The sequence below is a fragment of the Phocoena sinus genome, chromosome 13 (assembly GCF_008692025.1).
Source record: "Phocoena sinus isolate mPhoSin1 chromosome 13, mPhoSin1.pri, whole genome shotgun sequence".
In the NCBI taxonomy this organism is placed as follows: domain Eukaryota; kingdom Metazoa; phylum Chordata; class Mammalia; order Artiodactyla; family Phocoenidae; genus Phocoena; species Phocoena sinus.
This window is the reverse complement of record NC_045775.1, coordinates 22,120,036-22,138,134: the sequence shown is the minus strand read 5'-3', so window position 1 is coordinate 22,138,134 and position 18,099 is coordinate 22,120,036. Positions and strand designations below refer to the sequence as shown.

Sequence of the window (18,099 nt, the reverse complement as noted above, 5' to 3'; positions counted from 1 at the left end):
CAGCCACAGAAGACTGGCTCCATCTCTAGGCGCTTCCTTCTTCCTTTTTCTTGTTCTTGCGATCTCAGAATAATTCAAGGCAATGTTCTATCATTAAGTCTCTGCCACCCCATATTCAACTCCCATCTTCATGACAAGAAAAAAGGGAATAAGCGGTCCCATGGGGGTTGTAACCAAGCAAGCAGATGCTTCCAAAGAAGGTAAGTTTCAGATGCTTAACTAACCAAGCTTCACTATGATGTTACAAGTCCTACACTTTAGATATAAGAAAGTAGCAAAAGGGTGGAAATAATTTATTTAAAGGCAGGCTGTGAGTTAATGACGGAGCAGGAAACAGCATCAAAATCCCCTGATTCACAGACAAGGTCTTATCTGCCAAAGAGCCGAGAACGTGGGCCGTGACGCTAAGAGCGGAGAGCAAACGGCCCGGGGAGGAAAGGAGTAAGAGCCTAAGGAAACACTTCGTTAAAAGTAAATTAAACAAATCTCAAGGTCCCTGTACCTGTTCTAATGAGTGTCTGGGGGTTCTATGTTTCTGAAGAAGGTAATCAAAACTAAGTGAAAATATGACTTTAGGACTTAATTTTGCATGTGACAGAGGAAGGCAGAGAAGGGGCTGTAAGAAATAGTGGATACACAGTACTGTGGGGAAAACATTCTTTGGGGAATAGACCTTCCAAAGGAACAAGAACTGCCGTGACACTGAACGCACTGAGAGGAGAGCCGGCAGGGGCTGAGAGGTGGACGCTCTTTTATCCCGGAACAGCTCTCCTGCCAGGCCCCGCCAGCACAGGCAGCCTTGAGTTGCATGTGGAAAACACAGGTGAGAAAGATCAGTGCCGAGGATATCTTTTTTCCCTTATATCTGATATGATCTGACATCATCTTTTATTTTATTATTATTTTTTTTTGTGGTACGCGGGCCTCTCACTGCTGCGGCCTCTCCCGTTGCGGAGCACAGGCTCCGGACACGCATGCTCAGCGGCCATGGCTCACGGGCCCAGCCGCTCCGCGGCATGTGGGATCTTCCCGGACCGGGGCACGAACCCGCGTCCCCTGCATCGGCAGGCGGACCCTCAACCACTGTGCCACCAGGGAAGCCCTGACATCATCTTTTTTGAAAATGGAATCACGGCTAGGAGACCAAAGTAAGTTTCGGGACAAACTGTTGAGATTTCATGCCACTTTGGGATGAAGAAATTGGTTGAAGCAGTCATCTAATTTACTGTTTGTAACTGTCCTCCTGTGTGTCCTTCCTTCTGCGTCCTTCTCTCACAGCTACTCCCGGAGGCCTCAGACCATAGCCACCACCATTCATGGCAGGGTACAGGTCCCTATTGCTGAGCTGGGCTAGAGGAAACACACCAGACTAATCCCCCAGGCAGCTGTCCAGGGTCATGAGACACAAACCAAGCATACAGTCAGGATCTGGGGTCAGGTTACCAGGATAGAAACAGAATCACTGGGATCAAGATGGTGGGGCAAAGTGGACAGAGCAAATAGGAAGTGAGATCTCAGAAAGCAATTAACACTCAGAACAGAAAACCAAAGCCGTGATAAGGTCAGAATTAAAAGTGAGAGCTAGCAGCAGCAGTACGAAGTTCCGCTCAGTAGAGCCACAGGAGACGGTGAGCAAAGAGGAGAGTGCCAGGAGGCCTTGACTGTGGCACTTCCTCTTCCACCTGGCCCTGTACTGTAGGTTAAGCTCCATCTGCTGATGTCTCCACAGGACTTACCAACCAAATCCCCAGAGACATGAGAGGGAACTAAAACAGAGGGAGGCTTGTCCTAGTGGTTTGAACAAGGTCATATAATTAGTTGGAGGCACACCCAAGATGAAAATCTTCACCTCTCCAGCTCTCTGCTTATCTGTACGCATAATTAATATGGAGCAACACGCTTGCATTTTTCAGATGCATTTGAAAAGATGGTCCCCATGTAAGACTAGTTTTCGAGTAGGAGCTCCATATGAAGCACTGCATGACAAGGTGGTTATCACCGGGAAATACCTTAAACGACAGGGATAACCAACTTCTTAAAGTACGTATGGCCAACTCTCAATGATCTCTATGTAGATTATACCGTGGTAAGGTTTTCATTAGAGTTTTCTTCCCTCTACCACTATGGACATTTTGGGGTTTCTTCCCCTACTATCTGTTGATGTGACATCAGGTAAGACAAATTAAGAACTATTTGAGCCTAAGCAAATCATAACCAAGAAAGTAAAACTGCTGGGGAAGAAAAATCCACCCAAGTCATTTATCTTTACACTGACAGCTTGGCTAAACAGGGCCAAAGCTGTGCATCCTGAAATAGTTTATTTAAGTCTAGGGTAGTTCTACATACTGAGTGAAGTCAACCCAAACCCACTGCTTTTCTGTAGCTGGACTTGGGAGAGCTGAAACTTCTGTGCCTTTAGCTTGAAGTCTGGGCATGTTGCATATCAAATTACTAAAGAATAAAGCTCGTAGCTGACTTGCAACTCAAATCTGGCACCATGGGTCACTGGTTCTTATATAACAAAGAAATATACAAAAGAGACTCTAAATGATCCATTAAGCGAAAGCTGGAGCAATGTTTACTGACTGATTAATATCATACAACAGGAATTTAAATATGCCTACTGTGTGGAAAACACTGAGAAGTCATGTCAGGAATTCATTAACACATAGTCCCACCTTTAAGATATATATTATATATTACCAAAGTTACAGATTTTTTTCACTTAATAAGAATGATAACCAAATGATCAAAGCAATATGTTTTGAGTAATCTTGAAAGTTTTGAGGCCTGAATCTGGAAAGATACTTTGAAAACAGAAATCTCTCTAGGGTAGGGTTTCTTAAATTCAGCACTACTGACATTGTGGACTCAATAACTTTTTGTTTTAGGGACCTGTCCTACGCACTGTAGGATGTTTAGCTGCATCTCTGACCTCTACCCACTAATGCCAGTAACAACAACCGCCAGCCCTGGTCCCCTACCCGTCGTGACAAACAAAAATGTTTCCAGACATTACCAAATGTCCCCTGAGCAGCAAATGATACCTGGTTGAGAACCACTGATCTAGAGATATTTTCTCTTGAAGACCACGCAGTAAATAGACTTATGCTAAAGTAAAAGGAACCAAGTCAGGACACTGAAGCTTGTCATATTCATTATTACATGTGGTTTAGTACATTTTAAAATGCAGGCTGACATGCTAATAGCAAAAGTATACTCACTGTGTACAAGAAAACAAAAATCTTTCCACATCAGCAACAGAGTGAGTTTTGTAAAGCCTTCTGCATCATATTCCACGACACCCCTAAGTAATAAAAACATACACACAAACAAAAAACCCTCATAAAAACAAGGTATAAAGGAGATGGAAACAAGTAAAGAATATATTCATAAAGTCAGGGTTATTGAATCCGAGATGCACTTAAGACAAGTGAGTGTTACCACAGGGAGGATGTGGGATTTGGAATGAAAGCAGCTAGGTTTAAGTTACAGCTTTGCCATTTTACTATCTGTTACAACCTCGGGCAAATCACTTAACCTTTGGAGCCTCAGTTTCCTCATCCGTAAAACAAATATAATCATATTTGTAAACTTCATCATGGAGTTGTGAAAAACAAGTAAAGTAAACCATAAAATGTTATGCAAATGTTAGTTATTAGTGATGAGCAAAAGGACAAATGAAGAAATCAGGGCAACAGTGACCCTATGTCTGTATAGTGATAGTGAAATCTCACTCACTTAGGCACTGAACAGTAACAAGCAGTGACAATATTACTAACTACAGGATTATACACTACTTTCTTCCAAAGGATTTGGAATCCTTTCTCTTGTGTCCCCCTATCCTCTCCACCAGGCTCAAGACAAAGTAGCAATGTTAGCTGGGTGGACACTGGGCTCAGATGGGAGATGCACGCTTCCTGCGTCAATGGAGAACAGCCTCTGAGCACGGAAGGGCCTGGAGAGAATTCTGATAGGCTCACCTCCCTCATTTCCCTCAAGAGCTAAGTGCTTAGGGGGTGTTACCATAATGTGCCAATACTAACCACACAGCGAGGACAAGGATAATGTTCTCTTGTCCATACAAGGAGGCCTTTATTGTCCTTAGAGATGCCTTCATCCTGGCTGAGTCAGGCCAATCAGACCATTAATACTGATGGCCTCCAGGTTTAAGTAGGAAGGAACAGTTGAACTCATTGGGAAGGTAAGGGAACTAAGGCACTGAAGGCTTAGTGATTTGCTCAAAGACTGTTGATACATCACTAAGATCTGCTGACTGAAGTCAACAACTCTGTTCACCAGTTTGTATTTCTTTTAAGGATATGTAATTTACTCCACATTATAACACTGATATCTAAACCTTTTAGATCCTGCATCCCGTAAGCAAAAACAAGCACAGAATCCTTTTCATTACGCATATAGTACAGTATATGGTAGTACTTGTATATGATTTCGTAATTGTATACAAGTACTACTATATTATATGTATAAAAAAACACAAAAATGTACATAAACCGAATGAGATTTAAAAGCAAGTGTAAATTCGATTTTCACCCTTTTTGTGAATGGAGTGAGGTGGGGCACACACCCCTGAGGTATGTGCACCTTGCTTTGGAGGTCATTGTGTTAACGTCTGCATTTTCGATTATATATAAGAAAGATAATCTTACTCAAAAATGAGGAGACTAACGGTGTCATTTATTAACCACTGTTTGTATCATAAGCACTTTCTCAAAATGCTCATAAATAAAGCTGAAAAAAATCTTAAGTATTAGAGACTCACGTAAGAGACAGTCATACTGTTTGGATATTGATACTTCTATTTTGGGGATATGACAAATTTCACTGTGGATAATGAGAAAATTTCTTGAAATTGTTTTGAGGAGTCAGAAATTTTGCTTATAATTATGCCACATTTGTAAAATTATACCCCAACCTTATTTTTTCTTAAGATTTTTTTTGACGTGGACCACTTTTAAAGTCTTTCTTAAAATTGTTTCTCCTTTATGTTTTGTTTTTTTTGGCCTCGGGGCATGTGGGATCATAGCTCCCCGACCACGGATCGAACCCACACTCCCTGCCCTGGAAAGCGAAGTCCTAACCACTGGGCCGCCAGGGAAGTCCCCCCAACCTTATTCTTGACCTCATCTTCTCTTTCTTATTCCTTTTGCCCTCATTTCTTCATTTACTTATTTAAAATTTTAATACACACACACACACACACACACACACACACACACACACACACACACCACTTCTCTGGAATAAGGTGGGAGATAACTAGACCACTAAAACCCTTAGGGCTTAGTCCCCCCAGGTAGGTAGAGGGATCCACCTTTTAAAGAAGACTGTGAGGAAAGTCCATTCCCCAACTAAGCCCTGAGGGGAAGGTTGATAAGGGCTCTACCATCATTAAGGAAACAGCTGCAGAGCAGCCCACCTCGGGCAAAGGAAAGGGCCAGAGCACAGGGAGGGTGGGAGGAGATGTCTACCCTGAAACTGCAGCTATACACTTCCCTCCTCCCTTGTGGGGCCTTCTTCCAACTCCTAATCCCAAGTGTGAGTCATCGTGATGGTGTCTAATGCCAGACTTCCTTCCCGAATCTCTGTGGCCCTGTGGGGAGCAGTGGTCCTATCAGGAGACCTGAGTCCTGGGAACAGGATCCCAGCCTGGCTTTCTCTCCCCGAGATGTGTGACTTCCACCGGGTGCCTGAACTGGACAAGGTTTCGGGGCTTTCTTCAGTAGAATGTGCCAGTCATGCCTGCCTGCTTCACCTCATGACTGCTCTGTGATGACGGAGGTGAAAGTGTTGTGCAGACTATAAAGAGCCTGAGAAGAAGCAGGCCTTACGCCCACTGTTACTGCAGTGCTTGGGGCTAGTCATGCGCTGCTCCAGGGAAGACATTTGATTCTACTATTTGCTAAAGAATGCTAAAGAAAAAAATCTTCCTGGGAGCTTCAGTGTAAGCAACACACCAAGAAGAATCAAAACGGCATTCGGAGGTATCATACAGAAGAACTGCTATTTTCTTAATCAAGCCCTTATATTAGGGTCATCAGGACGTGAGTGCGTCACTGATTCGTGGCTTAAACAAAGAACTTACGTGCCAAAGTGACTGAGAAAAGCAGCAATATACTCTCTTCTTTTGTGATATCCTTGAATCACATACTGCACCTGGAACAGAACCCAAAGCTGAGAAGTGGAGTAGGAAATCATTAAACATTTTATTATGTAAAATTTCAAAGATTCAGAGAAGTAGAAAGAATAGTAAGTTGAACACCCATATTCCCACACCTATATTCAACAACTGTGAATATTTTGTCTAGTTGCTTTATCCAGCCATCTACCTACCTATCAACCTGTCAATCAATCTTGCTGAAATGTTCCAAAGGAAATTAGAGACATCATGACAGTTTGCCCCTAAACACTTAGGCACGCATCTCCGAAAAACAAGCCATTTTCCTGCATAACCACAATACTGTTATTATACCAAATTTAGTAATCATTCTCTGAATTCATTTAGTACGCTGTCCATTTTCAAAACTTCCCAATTGTCCGCAAAAGATTTTTGAAAAAAGTAGGGTGTAAACAGGGATCAGGCATTTAATTCAGAAAGTCTTTTACTATAGAATAATAGTGCCTCCTGGGGTGTGGATGTGTGTATATAATATTGACTTTCCAAAGAGACTGGGCTAGTTGTCTTATTCTGTATTCTCGATTCTCTGATTGTTTCCTCCCTTTTTTCTCTACCTTCTGTATTTCCTAAAATTGGAAGTTAGAGCTAAAGGTGTGACTAGATTCAGGTTAAATATTTTGGGCAAGAAAACTTCCTAGGTAATACTGAGTTTGATCATTGGTTAAGGTGATGCCAGCCAGACCACTCTACTGTAAGGGGATGTTTCCCCTCTGCCATAGTGAGTAATCCAGGGGTACACCCCTCAAAGCATGGGAAGATCTAGTTCCCATGAACCTTTTACTTAATGGTTTTAGTATCTGTCGGAGATCCTTGTCTGAATCGATTACTTCACTAGGGCCTGAAAAAATGGTGATTTTTGTATTCTCTCATTCCATCTGCATTTATCAGCTGGAATTCTCTACAAAGAAGAGCTTCCTCTCATCCAGTGGGTCTATTTGGTTATCTTGAACTACAGCGCCTATTGAAAAGGCACAGTAATGCTCAAGTCTTTCTTTTTAAGCTCATAACATTCAGAATAAGGAGTGTTACAACAGGAGATTTTATTTTGCCTCTTTATATTTCCTTGTTATCACCAAATGACAGTTTCTATAAAAAAAAATTTGTGAACTCATTAAGCTAGGCATCTGAAAGTTAGTCATTTACCCATCAGCTTCTAACACAAAAATACATTCCTTATGAAATGTCTTCATAATGGCTGAAAGAAACAGTGGGAGAAAAAGACCCCCCAAATTGTTTATATTGGCTGTAGTCACACTGAGTTTCCATGGATAACAAAAGCCCGAGATAAAGTGCTTGAAATAACCTTGACACAATTGGTACTGATAGCCATTTGTACCCTTTAAAAGTAAAACAATTCTATTTATATAACAGGGGTTTTATGTCAATTTATAAAAACAGTGCTTGCTTTGCAGGCTTAATGCAGGATCAGAAATGTTATTTTGGGAAAAGAAAAACAGATGATAAGTTTGCTTAAGTGGCTTTGTTTAAAAAGGGGATGAAAACAGTTCTGTATACTTGATTTTAAAAACAGAAAACCATTCTAACAGAAACCCACAACAAAACTGGCTATAAAGATAGATTCCAATGTAATTATGGAAATTCATTTGAAGAGATTGTTTCTAAAAGCAGCCCATACTGTCCTCGTTTGTGGCAAGGAGAAGAACATCAATTTTAAAAGACAAGCAAAATTAATGAAAGGGAACCAGATAAGAAAAACTGACTGATTCTTGTATTTCTGGGAAAATGGTATTACAATTTTTTTGAGGAAAATGTAAGACTAGAAATTAATCTCAATTGGAGAGCTTTAAAAAGGCTTTTCTTCTTGGTTCTGGAAGACCAAATTTGCATTTTTCTCTATAATACTGGGATATCTAGATTTGAAGGCAGTGCAAAGTCCCCCAGTGTAAATAAATCTGTGCTCTGATCAGTTTTGTAGGAGGGCAGTGGCTGGGGGAATTTGGTCCAATGAGCAGCAACCAGTCTGTGAGAGTTAAATACCCTGGAATCTGGGCCGAGCCCACAGACGGTGGAGTTGCCAGATTTTAGTTTCTCTGACATTTAAAAAATAATACTGAAGCCTTTGAAATATTATTATATTTCTAAAATATTTTCTGTATAGAGATGAGCTATCTTTTGAATGAAAGAGACAAACAAAAGATTTACTTTCCAAGCCATTGTGAACAAGTCAACAGGAGCAAAGAAAATAGGATTTGGGGAATTAAGCAAACTGAGTCCATGTGGGAGAAGAAACAAAGTCAGTATTGCTTGCGGATTAATATCTCCGGTTTTTAGCTACATACACTGGCTGGACATCAACAAGCATATTCTATACTTTGTAGAAATAGCTGACAACAACCATTAGTGGAAACTCAGCTACTTGCCAGTGTAAGGGCTCATTAACACAGCTAAGAGACGGCTTTAGATAATCCGATGTGCCTGACTATAAGACAAGCTGACCTGGAAATCCTGCGCCTAGAAGCAGGACTCTGGCAAACTGCTCCTGGACATGACAGGGAGAACCAAGAGCCAACTATTAAGAAGTGCAGTACAGAAAAGCAGGAAGAGATAAAAGCAGCTCTACAGAATTACTGTGATATTAACTAGTGGCAAACACACACATACACACACACACACACACACACACACACACGCACGCATGCAACAGATAATTGGGAAATGAAAGTTCAAAAATTTTAAACTGTAAGGAGGTGTAAGATCTAGCAAAAACTTAGGGCATACAGGAAATTCAAGAAACAGGAGATATACATTTAAAAGATGAAGATAAGACTGGAACAGGAGGTCAGAATCCTCAGAAAAGGAAGGAGGGCAAAGAAATCAGGAGAGAAACTGATGAGATGTAATTCAAAGTAGGAAAGGTCAATGTCAGACGGAGGCTGAAACTAGGAGGATGGGGTGCAGAGGATGGTGTGTGCGCCGTGATGCTAGGTAGATGACACTGGAGGAAGGAGCCTCACGAGGTGGGGGAGGCAGAGGACTTGCTTTTACCTTGTTGGTGAGCAGGTGGCACACTTGAGGAACATAATCAATGAGACATCCTCCTCCTGGAAAAGCTGGGATATGAAGAGCCGAGGAGCCGCCAAGTGCACTGGAAGGACAACAGAACAATGGACACTTCTCTCAGGGCTCAGGCAGTTTAAGTGACACCCCACACAGACTTGGCTTCTCGTGTCCAACTCTGCCCACCAACTGCCTGAAGTAATGACGGTGGTTACAGGGGCTTCACTTTACGACTACATTTCCACATATATTCTAGCCATTTTGTTAAAACAACATGTTCATGTTACACATGACTAACAGCTAACGATTAATGACAACTCCTGATCCTATCACACAACAGTACAAATTAGTAAATCTTGATTGGCGTGGGTAAATGTCTTACCAACATTAATGGATTGTACCTGTTACTGAAACACAGGCTTTTATACTCTTGATTATGCCCAGTTCATAATTGGGCTGAGCAAAGCTAAGTCATTCATTAAACTGAACAAAACTGAACTGACACAATGGCGTAACAGTGTACCAAAGGGACTAGTTCTGCGGCTCACCGGCTTTGTTGCCCTGGGCAGCCTCCTTGGGCTTTAGTTTCCTCATTCTTAGTGTGAGGCAAGTGGTCTAGGGCAGGGGATGCAAAAGCCTGGGGTCTACCCAGCCCAGGCAGGTTTTGTAAATGAGTGGAGAGAACCAGGTGGGGACTCTTGAAGGAACTGGGGATTTTGTGCACAGTGGGAAGGGCTCTCACTGATCAGCCCCAGCTATCTCTGACATGTAGGAATACAAGCCTGGTCTTACCAGATCCTAATTTTTCAAGTGAAGCCAGAAATCCAGATGATTTAATCTCTCAATTTTTAAATGGTGGCAATTAATTAAACATTTTCTGAAACACCGGGGTCCCGTGTCTGTGGGTCAATATGGGTAGGAAGTGTGCAACTAATCCCAGTAAACACTGATATTCAATTCATCTAAACAAGAAGGTACAGTCAAAAATCATCAATCCAAACACTAAGATGCTGTTGATTCAGAAACACTTTCCAGAACTTTCCTGGATATTCTCTTTTCAGTTTAATTAACCAGCGTTAAGATTATTTAAAAAAATTGTTCAGAACCTTAGAGCATGCATTTTGTATATCATCCTTAATCTTGATTTCATCTTCTTTCCTACTCTCACTTTCCTTCGGTCCTCATTTGTTTTTCTTATTTGAATTTTATTTTAACGTATATATTTCTGTAAGCCTCTTAAAGCCCCTCTGTAAGACAACGGAATATAAAGAGACCCCTAAAATCTCTTAATGTTGTGATTATTCATTACCCAAGTCCCCACAGTAACGAGGTTGTAAATGGAAGCAAAACATTTCACAACAGTAACAGTCTAGAAAATCATTCTCAAATAGTGTAGAGCAGATTGACTCAGCCTAGAGTTTGTGGTACAAGGAACAATATATGTAACTGCTCAAAGGACTCCAGATCCAGCCTGTCTCCCTATTGACTACAGATTTCTGAAATTAATTTTTCCGGTAAAAATGAATATTATGTTTATTTATTTACAGGAATGAGAAATCCCAAGAAACAAACAAAATTCCAGGTGGTGTGAGCAACTCAATATGGAGTGGAAGTATTCGCTGTTGGCTTATCCTACTCAGACGGTAATTAAAAAGCACAATAACTGACAACTGAGAAAATTCTGAGACAGCGTTTGACTAAGTATGACACGAATATGTCATGTACACCCTGCAACTGCACAGAATCGGCAAGGACATCATTTCCATTCGCTACTCTCAGAGTAGACATTGGATGAGATTTAGCCTCAACTCTGAAGAAGGCTAGGAAAATTCCTATGACTTTCTGTGAACGAGAGGAAGGCTTTATGTCCCCTCTTTTCATGCAAAAGTACACAGAGGGCACACAACTCACTGGAAGTGTCTAATGGTTCCATTAGGATGGAAAACGGATTAAGAAGAAAATTCTATAGTACAGGAAAAATAAATCCAGTATTTACAGCCTGTGGTTCTTGGAATATCTGCACAACAGAGAAGAACAAGATCCAGGCTTCTCATAGGTTGCTTAGAGGAACAATCCTTAACATAATAAAATTAAAAAAAAAAAATTCGGACAGTTCCCTAGAATTGATAGTAATGGCCTTTGACCTGTAAATAGTATTACAGGATAAGTTCTTAATCATTCACTAAATTGAATACAAGGAGTGAAAACAGCGTGTGAGTAATCCTCTCAACTTGAAACTCTCTCTCTGCCTCTGAAATACAGCCATTAAACAAAAATTACCTATAATAATAGAAAGAAGCAGAGGTATGGAGAAATCCAATGACCAGCTGCTCTGCTGCCAGGCCCATCTCTCTGCACTCTGCTTCTGTGATTATCAAGAACTAACCCTTGTTGCTAGGTGCCTTCTCATTATCTAATTTAATCCTCTCCACAATTCAACAAGGTGGGAATTATCACTGTGATTTTAAAAGTGAAGGGATTGAGGCTCAGAGAGCAGAAGAAATTTCCCTGGGTTCACACAACTAGGAAATGGTAAAGCCAGCATCTGAACTCAGGGAAGCCTGTTGCCAGAGTCCAGGCTGCTGTTACTGCTGAATTATGTACCTCCCTGAGAGCAGGGGGGATTTTAATCTTGAAAGGGCTACAAGGGGACTTCCTGGTGGCGCAGTGGATAAGAATCCACCTGCCAATGCAGGGGACATGGGTTTGATCCCTGGTCTGGGAAGATCCCACATGCCACAGAGCAACTAAGCCCGTGCGCCACAACTACTGAGCCTGCTCTCTAGAGCCCACAAGCCACAACTACTGAGCCTGCGTGCCACAACCACTGAAGCTCGTGCGCCTAGAGCCCATGCTCTGCAACAAGAGAAGCCACCACAATGAGAAGTCTGCACACTGCAACGAAGAGAGCAACTAAGCCCATGCGCCACAACTACTGAAGCCCGCACACCTAGAGCCGGTGCTCCGCAACAAGAGAAGCCACCGCAATGAGAAGCCCACGCACCGCAAAGAAGAGTAGCCCCAGCTCGCCGCAACTAGAAAAAGCCTGCACACAGCAATGAAGACCCAATGCAGCCAAAAATAAATAAAAAATTAAATCTTAGGAAAAAAAAAAAAAGGGCTACAGGGATGGAAAGACACAGTGGGTATGGCCGGTAAGTGAGCAGGGTCAGGATTCCAGTGAGGCTAAAGGGCTTCTAGAAGCACTCAGACCACCACCGAAGCAGGCACTGTGCTGTACAGCCCATCTCCCCTTACAACTTTCCACAAGGCAGCAGGACAAGTATTCCTCCCGATTTTGTTCACACCTCAGTACTCTCCCACCCCAACCATCAAACAACCGGATTCACTGCCTCTTGGATGTGAGGGACCGACCACTCTGTCATGTCCAATCGTGAATGACTTAGCTGTGCAGGGGAAGCCTCAATGTGTGAAGCACTTCAGATACCAGCAAGGATAGTTTTAAATGAGAGTTGAGTTTTTAAAGGACACTCGCTGCACACTTTATTTAACTCAGCAGTTTCTCTGCCTGTGAGGGTTCTGAACCTGACTTCCAGCATCACACGCTGATAAGTGCCACTGATTCATGTATAAATATCCACCTCATTGGTAAATATTTAACAGGCTTGCTATAGCCTGAATGCTGCCCTGATAGCACTGAATAAACAAAGTCAAGTGCCTTGAAATAAAAGAGCTATTATGTTTTCAAAGTGTGCAAGATGGAGGAGGTAAGGCCTTGTGATCTCGAATCCTTTAATATTCATGAATCAAAAAATACTGGGCTGAGCATGTACAACAGAAAACTCACCCTGTGCAGGGACGCCCGGCCTCACTCAGCCATTCCCAGGAATGCAGGGCTGGCTGGCGAGAAGCAGGGCCTCACTAACTCACTAAGTGGCTGAGTTGGGGCTGGGGAAGGGGTAAGGGGGAGATGAAAGGGACCACTGGCTGTAGACTCTTCTGATCTCTGGAGCGGTGCAGGGAGAAAGCAGGGCTAAAAGGTGGGGAACCAAAATTGGTGTGGCAGGGTCTCAGGCTGAACTTGGGAGAAGAAACGGGTGAAAAGGGCTGCTTGGATGAGAAAGCACCGTCTACCTCTTTGTGGACTGTAATGAAACATGAAACTGCTTGATAATTCTTAGAACTGAAACTGAATCTGTGGATAGAAATTAGAAGGACAAGGCCAGAGCTCGAGAAACCTTTCCAACAGTGGAGTTGAACAGACCGAAAGTTAGCCAGAAAAACATTTTCCAGTTAGTACAAGAACTGTCTATGTACTAATACTATTGTTTCCACGCAAATACAGCTAATTGAGCCCTTGTGGACCTTGCTCTGTCAGCAAATATTCAGAGCGTCTCTGATATTGAAGACTTGGAATCGCTACAGTCAACAGCATAAAGGAAATATTTTTGAGCATTTTGACATGGAAAAATGCAGGCAGTCAGCCTGTCTGCAAGCTTGACTTGGGACAATAAGGTTTTAACTCATTATGGAATAATAACTCCCTTCTCCCCATGTTGGGCTTTACCTTACTGGCCAAATAAAATGAAGAAAACATGATTTGGCACTGGAGAAGACAAGAAGGGCCAATGATTTTCAACTGTAGTTCTTGCTGCTGCCAAGTTTGCTCTCTTTGGTCTTACTCAACTTTCCATGAGTGCAGCGGGGATAACACTACTCTCAAAAGGACCCATCTCTCTCAAGGGTTAAAGTAACAATTAGAGTTACACTAATATTAAAATAGCACCATGCACCCCAAGAGAGACGTTATTCAAGAATGCCTCTTGTGTGAGTTTTCTATGTCCAGGGTTAGTTCAGAGATGCTTCAATCGGGCTTAGTGTCCCCTTCTGCCTTTGAACCGGGTTCTGAGGGAGAGGAAGTTGCCCTGGTTGCCTCCTCCATAGTATGAGTCAGGGGAGTGCTGGAGGGTGAAGCATGGAAATGGGGAACTTCAAGGATGATAGATGGACACCAGCAGCCACTAGGCCCCAAGCTAAGAGAAATCTAAAGAAAGGTGAGCCTTCAATTCAATCCAACAAACACGAACTGTATGCCTAAATCTGTTTAAGGACTTGAGTTTTCCATTCTGAATATGTGACTAGGGCACCACTGTTATTTCCTTTCAAGGTAGAGAAACGCCAGGGACCTCAAGAATCTAGGGCACTCTATAATGACAGAGTATGTTTCCTGGTGGCTTGCCAGGAAAGCCATTACAATAAGACAAAAGTCACTGTTATTTATTGAGTATCCACTTTTGCCAGGCACTCTAACAGGCATTTCGTTATCTCTAAACCTCCCAAGAACTCTGCCAGATAGACCTAATTAGCCCAAGTTACAGATGAGGAAACTGAGGTTCTAAGAGTCTAAGTATCTTGTCCAAGATTACCCAGCAAGTAAGTTGCTGAGATAGGCTTGAATCCCAGTCTTTCTGGTTCCAAAGCCTGTGTCCTTCTCCTTTAGAAATTCTTTCATAAGAAGGATGGTGTGGAATTTCTAAAACTCTTACCCCTACTAATCCCTACCTACATACTGAAACAGTAGTATAAGTGGCTGAAATTATCCTCAAAAAGCCTTCATACATGAAATTCATCACCTTGTCATCTCACTTTTTCTTAAGATATCATCTGTCACAAGAAGTTAACTGGGTAGGATTAAAAAAAAAATCATATGTAGGTTCTGAAAACACAAAAGTACATAAACACTACACCATGGAAAGAGTCTGCTTTTTGTTTTTGTTTTTTCCTAACTGGACTTTCTTTTTCCTAGTAAAGCATTTTCTAGAGCTGCTGTAGCCCTTGTCTCATTTTATAGATTCAACTTGGAGCCATCTTAAGAGTCTCTCCACCGCTCAGTTAAACAAAATCAGGCTGTAATTCAAAATGGAAAAAAACTCAATGAATATAACAGGAGAAGAAAATAAAAGATCAGAATGACAAGTTAAGTTTATAAGTAGGAGAAAATTTGGGGAGTCGCACTGGATGAGAGGTTCACTGAAGCATCAGTGTGGGCCTGGCTGTATTACATTTATGCACCTGATCTAGTATTTCCACTAAACATACTTCACAGCATAAAATCAGGTCTTCTTAGAGCACTGTATTCCATTTCTTGTTTCCCATTTTTAGAGGGACATATAAAAATGGAAATGTTCTGAGACAATGATAAGTATGATTAAACACTCAGAAAATGTTCCTATTTGGAGCAAAGTCTAAAGAAGTTGAAATTGCTAAGTTAAATTACTTAGAAGGTTATGGAATTATGAAATAGAGTAATTTAAAAATGTGGGGCTTCCCTGGTGGCACGGTGGTTGACAGCCCGCCTGCTGATGCAGGGGACACGGGTTCGTGCCCCGGTCCGGGAAGATCCCACATGCCGCAGAGCGGCTGGGCCCTGTGAGCCATGGCCGCTGAGCCTGCGCGTCCGGAGCCTGTGCTCTGCAACGGGAGAGGCCACAACAGTGAGAGGCCCGCGTACCGCCAAAAAACAAAAAAAAATGTGGAGGCATACTATATGGATAATTTGAATCAGGTATTCTTTGCTTAGTCACAGTATAAATAGAGAGAGTTTAAAAGGCAATATGAGGGATTTAGTTGTTAAAATGAATTCTCCACAGAATGGAATAGTGAATAATAGCTCCATTTATGAAGTACTATGTATTAGGCACTATACCAAGTGCTTTTCCTATATGATATCCTCTCCTCTTCACATCAGTCTCTGAGAGAGGTGCTACCCCATTATACAGATGAGAAGGCTAGAGCTTAGAGGAGCTGCATAACCATCTCTGAAGTCACGTAGGTGGTAAAATGGCAGAAGGGCATCTAAATCCAGGTCTCTCTGACCTAAATCTACCCCACGCTCAGGTCTTCAACGATCACTTTTGTGACATCTGGTTCCACATGTGTCAGATCCATCAGGTTCCTCCTGGTTTGGGTGTTTCAGGCAGATGCCTGGGCTGACTGAGCCTGTAAGGCTGTTTCCAGGAATATTAATTAAACTTATTTAGGTACCTGAACTGAAGTGGTTAGGGACGTTTTCATTCTAGGCAAATGAACCCCTGGAAACTCTGAGGGCCAGAGGACTTGATGGACACTTTCCAGGAGAGAGGAGGTGAAATGCAAGCAAGGAAACGTTATACTTAAATACAAAAGACGAGAATATTGTAATTACAGAGTCTGTCTAATGACATGAACACTCACCAAGTTTTTGTTCAGAAATGTGTTTAAGTTTGTTAACATCTCAGAAAAGCCTTTGAGGGACAACCTTAACAGATGTCTACCATCAGTATTCTGTTAGCATATGGAAAAGCTTTTAAATCCCTGAAAAACAACAAATGAACTTAGCAGATGTTCTATTAGGATTTGGTATGAATCAGGCTCCTGGACTTCAGACTATACCACAAAGCTACAGTAATCAAGACAGTATGGTACTGGCACAAAAACAGAAATATAGATCAATGGAACAGGATAGAAAGCCCAGAGATAAACCCATGCACATACGGTCACCTTATCTTTGATAAAGGAGGCAAGAGTACACAGTGGAGAAAAGACAGCCTCTTCAATAAGGTGCTGGGAAAACTGGACAGCTACATGTAAAAGAATGAAATTAGAACACTTTCCAACACCATACACAAAAATAAACTCAAAATGGATGAAAGACCTAAATGTAAGGCCAGACACTATCAAACTCTTAGAGGAAAACATAGGCAGAACACTCTATGACATAAATCACCGCAAGATCCTTTTTGACCCACCTCCTAGAGAAATGGAAATAAAAACAAAAATAAACAAATGGGACCTAATGAAACTTAAAAGCTTTTGCACAGCAAAGGAAAGCATAAACAAGATGAAAAGACAACCCTCAGAATGGGAGAAAATATTTGCAAATGAAGCAACTGACAAAGGATTAATCTCCAAGATATACAAGCAGCGCATGCAGCTCAATATCAAAAAAACAAACATCCCAATCCAAAAATGGGCAGAAGACCTAAACAGACATTTCTCCAAAGAAGATTTACAGATTGCCAACAAACACATGAAAAGATGCTCAACATCACTAATCATTAGAGAAATGCAAGTCAAAACTACAATGAGGTATCACCTCACACTAGTCAGAAGGGCCATCATCAAAAAATCTAGAAACAATAAATGCTGGAGAGGGTGTGGAGAAGAGGGAACCCTCTTGCACTGTTGGTGGGAATGTAAATTGACACAGCCACTATGGAGAACAGTATGGAGGTCCCTTAAAAAACTAAAAATAGAACTACCATATGACCCAGCAATCCCACTACTGGGCATATACCCTGAGAAAACCAAAATTCAAAATGAGTCATGTACCACAATGTTCACTGCAGCTCTATTTACAATAGCCAGGACATGGAAGGAACCTAAGTGTCCATAGACAGATGAATGGATACAGAAGATATGGCACATGTATACACTGGAATATTTCTCAGCCACAAAAAAGAAACGAAATCGAGTTATTTGTAGTGAGGTGGTTGGACCTAGAGGCTGTCATACAGAGTGAAGTAAGTCAGAAAGAGAAAAACAAATACCATATGCTAACACATATATATGGAATCTAAAAAAAAAAAAAAAAAAAAGGTTCTGATGAACCCAGGGGCAGGACAGGGATAAAGACACAGATGTAGAGAATGTACTTGAGGACACGAGGGGGAAGGGTAAGCTGGGACGAAGTGAGAGAGTGGCATGGACATATATATACTACCAAATGTAAAATAGATAGCTAGTGGGGAGCAGCGCATAGCACAGGGAGATCAGCTTGGTGCTTTGTGACCACCTAGAGGGGTGGGATAAGGAGGGTGGGAGGGAGACGCAAGAGGGAGGGGATATGGGGATATACGTATGCATATACCTGATTCACTTTG

The 18,099-nt window shown here is 41.9% G+C and overlaps 1 protein-coding gene across 9 annotated transcripts in view; it reads right to left on the bottom strand.

The window, feature by feature from the left end:
• BABAM2 (BRISC and BRCA1 A complex member 2) overlaps positions 1–18,099 on the bottom strand; it is a 451,346-nt gene that overhangs the window by 106,029 nt on the left and 327,218 nt on the right. For all 9 annotated transcript variants that reach the window (XR_004352840.1, XM_032652850.1, XM_032652849.1 and 6 more), the window contains 3 exons: positions 9,206–9,305; positions 6,107–6,177; positions 3,225–3,307 (listed from right to left, as the gene is read on the bottom strand). Coding sequence is in view for 8 of the 9 variants with exons in the window: in XM_032652850.1 (XP_032508741.1) it covers positions 3,225–3,307; positions 6,107–6,177; positions 9,206–9,305 (254 nt within the window). In the remaining variant the exon portion in view is untranslated. The remainder of the gene's footprint in view (positions 1–3,224; positions 3,308–6,106; positions 6,178–9,205; positions 9,306–18,099) is intronic.